The sequence below is a fragment of the Cynara cardunculus genome, unplaced genomic scaffold, assembly GCF_001531365.2.
Source record: "Cynara cardunculus var. scolymus isolate 2C unplaced genomic scaffold, CcrdV1 Un_Scaffold_1793, whole genome shotgun sequence".
Classification (NCBI taxonomy): Eukaryota; Viridiplantae; Streptophyta; class Magnoliopsida; order Asterales; family Asteraceae; genus Cynara; species Cynara cardunculus.
The window spans coordinates 32,655-36,078 of record NW_020200875.1 but is presented as its reverse complement, the minus strand read 5'-3'; the positions used below and the strand labels follow the sequence as shown (position 1 = coordinate 36,078).

The following is a 3,424-nucleotide window of genomic DNA, read 5'->3' as shown; positions in this document are numbered from 1 at the left end:
CATAAAATCGTATTATATCGATAGAGACAGAATAAAAACTAAACACTAAAATCGAGATTTATCTCGCTGCATTGCACAAGTACCCTTCTAGTAAATATAAATACTCCATCCATTTATTTTTTGCTTCAACCACTTCTTGTAAAATCAAATTTATTGTTATATTCCAATTGAATACCATAAATCTAATCAAAGATCGTATGAGAAGGAAAGTGAAGGTGAGATTCAAAAGAAGGGACCTGGATCATTCATCACCTTTAACCTCAAGCTCACCCATGAATCGCGTTTGATACAAATATTAATCCGGTGCATCTCATCCTAATGTGCATCTAAGGGAGAGATCCTTTTTTACGCTTTTCACATTGATTCTACTTCTTACTGGAACCCAACCCTCATCTTACTACTAAGGAGCCGTTTACCAAACATTTACTCGGTAAGCACTTATCGGTAAAATTTAACACTACCACCCACTTACCGGGTAAAATTTTAGTCCACCAAAACGGCATGGTATGCAACAATTTACCCGGTAAGCGCTTACCATGGTAAGAGTCGTCGCTCTCACTTACTAGGTAAGACTCTCGGTTCTTGTATCCCTCTTACCGGGTAAGATTTTTGGTCCTTATCATATTCATCTGGTAAATTAATTACAGTAGAAAAAACAAATAAACCTAGTATCCCATAACCAACTTTGTTTTGCTCGAGTACTCCTCAACTAATCTTATAAAACCCTAAAGATAACAGTCGAGGAAATCCTCGAGTACTCCTCAACTAATCTTATAAAACCCTAAACATAATAGTCGGGGAAATCCTCAGTGGAGATTCGAACTGATAACCTATAGAAAGGAGCCCCAAAGCCTGGCTTTTGTCTTTGGCCAGAATTACCTTTTTATTGAAGTTCTTGTAGATTTCTTGGAGGATGATGAAGTCTCATCAAACAAACTCTTGTATTTCTCCAACACTCTTTCTTTCTTTTCAATCATGCCCAAAACCTCATATGCATCACCAACTTTCTTCACTACCTTCTTATCCCTCGGCTTACGATCATACGCTTCCAAACCCTCGAAAAGTTTAACCAACCGTTCCAACATATTGTTTCGGTAATACACCGATATTATCTGGTGGCACTGCTGCCACGGAACTGAATGCAAATCTGAACCCAATTTCTTCTCCCAAACCTCATGGGCTTCCTCTGCCCGATGATCCATGTCCAGTGCCCGAACCAACTGCCCATAAGTTCCTATTGTCGTCCCTTGACCTTTGCTCAACATCCATTTGATAACTTGAATAACTCTATGCCACTGGTGTTCTTTCTCGAGCTCAATTAATGCCCGCCTTAATGGTCCAATTGGGAAGTCTTGTTCCCAGGCTACCCATGAATCAAGAGCATTGTATACAGATTCTTGACTATTGTCGAGATTCATCAAGATTTTGACTAAAAAGTTGATCTTATCTTTTCTTGATACATTCTCCCCTATTTGGCGTTTGGATATGGGTTCGCTTAAATATTGATTCATACCTGATGAAGTTGCAATTTTCTGGATGGGTGTTCTATCTTGCACGATGGTGCTAAGGCTGTAAAGAACGGTTTGAGCCCGAATGGCTCCAAGAGGACCAGAAAGTCGGACAAGTCTAGCCATCACTGCTGACCTCCACATTGCAGACAACGGTGAGATTAGAAGATGACTTTAGAGTGGGTAGCAGCAAAACAGTGACATCCTCAAGACCCTGAAACAAGGCTCAGAATCATTTAAAATGTATTTAAAGATAATAAAGAACGGTCGGTAAGCAGACGGAACTGAACAGGTAACAGCAAGGTAGGCAGGTGAAAGACATGTGGAAGTTTTTAAGGCTTTAATTTCACAGGGTAACTTGAAAATTTACCGAAATTGTCATTTCTTCCTAATTATTGTTCCATATATTTTGTTCCATAAGAATTTACCGATATTGTCACTTAGGTCCTCCCTGTCCTAGTCTAATGTCGTCCAATTTTGGGACAAGTTTTTGTACCATCCTGTCACATGACATCTTGTCCCTCGTTCCACAAGACCGTTAAGCGTACAGCACTATTGTTTAAATGGGTTCCACCCTGACCAATTTTCCATATCTTAGAGGTTTCGATTTGAAAACCCCTTTCACTCTTTCCGATTAAAGAACCAATTTTCACTATAATGTTATATAAATATAGAATGCTACGAATGGAAAAGGTTTCAAAGAAATTAGTTTCTACCCAGAAAAGAAATCTGTTGCTACCTATCAATTTGTACACATCACTCTTGTATAGCAGATAAAACTCCCATATTAAAATTTTAAGCTAGACATTTTATCGAACACCTAAGATGCACCACAAAACTATCAATCTGCTGTTACCTATCAACTTATGATGTGTTAGGCTTATCATAAATTGAAAAAAAAATTGATAACATCAACTTCTTAACAGGTGTGTTAAAGTTAAACATGAAAAGGTCACACAACTTTGATAGTTTCATAATCTCTTTCAGGTTACGTCAGTTTTTCTGCTACCAAATGAAATGCATTGGAATCAAAAGGACTAAGCACCAGTGACGCCATTTCTGCTAGTATCCAGCGAATGAAAACATTTGATAGATGGAACAATAGTCACAAATCACAGCACTACCTAAGTTCAGGACAGGGACCATATTCGAAATACGAAAAAGAGCGTAAGGTTACGGAAAGAATTTTTCAGCAACACATAAACAGATATCATAATCATTGGAATAGTTTTCCCCCTTTTACATTGATGTTCATATGCTACCAACTGAAAAACCATGAACCCTAAGGAGGCGATGAAAATCATCGAAAACATCCTGAAAAGAGAAAGATGAAATCAATACCTTTGTTGAACCACGAGGAAGGAAGAGAGAAGATGCGACGGAACAGCAGCGGTTTGAATGAGAAGCTGAAGGAGGTGTGATTCGAGAAGAAAATTGGGGTTTTTTGGGTGGGGCTGGTGATTCGGGAATAGAGAGCATTACCCGATATCCGGGAATGATTCATTCCAATTCCGACCGGTGTTCAAAATAGCGGCCATAACTCGCCGTCGTTTAAGTCTTCTGTCCCAGGTCAAGTCACGTCTGTAACACCTTATGATTTAGGGGTTGTTTATCTGCAACAGCTGGTAAATGCTCTTTGAAATAAAAGGTTTTTGACCAGAGCAAGTATTGTTTTTAAAAAAATTGTTTATCAAGTATTCTGGATTTGATGCTGATTAATAATAAAATGATCATTATAACCTTATATGTGATGAAGTATTGAAACATAATACAACTATTTATCAAATATTATGTATGAATAATTGTTGAAATGACAAAAATACAAATTTCATAATTGAACTATATTTAGACAGGATAATAAATTGAATTTAAACATAATAATTGTCGTAGAAATCGCAATTTGAAACATTAGATAA

General features: G+C 37.5%; 1 protein-coding gene across 1 annotated transcript; it reads right to left on the bottom strand.

Moving 5' to 3' along the window:
- Positions 1-221: 221 nt before the first annotated feature.
- Positions 222-3,087, bottom strand: LOC112502697 (pentatricopeptide repeat-containing protein At4g21190-like). The gene is made up of 2 exons (XM_025106678.1): positions 2,850-3,087; positions 222-1,722 (listed from the first exon to the last, which is right to left on the bottom strand). The coding sequence occupies exon 2, from the start codon at positions 1,650-1,652 to the stop codon at positions 876-878; it is 777 nt and encodes a 258-aa protein (XP_024962446.1). The 5' UTR covers positions 1,653-1,722; positions 2,850-3,087; the 3' UTR covers positions 222-875.
- Positions 3,088-3,424: the final 337 nt, after the last annotated feature.

What these genes read in the sequence shown, in the direction of transcription:
- LOC112502697 (XM_025106678.1), bottom strand. Translation starts at nt 1,652, where the DNA reads ATGTGGAGGTCAGCAGTGATGGCTAGACTTGTCCGACTTTCTGGTCCT.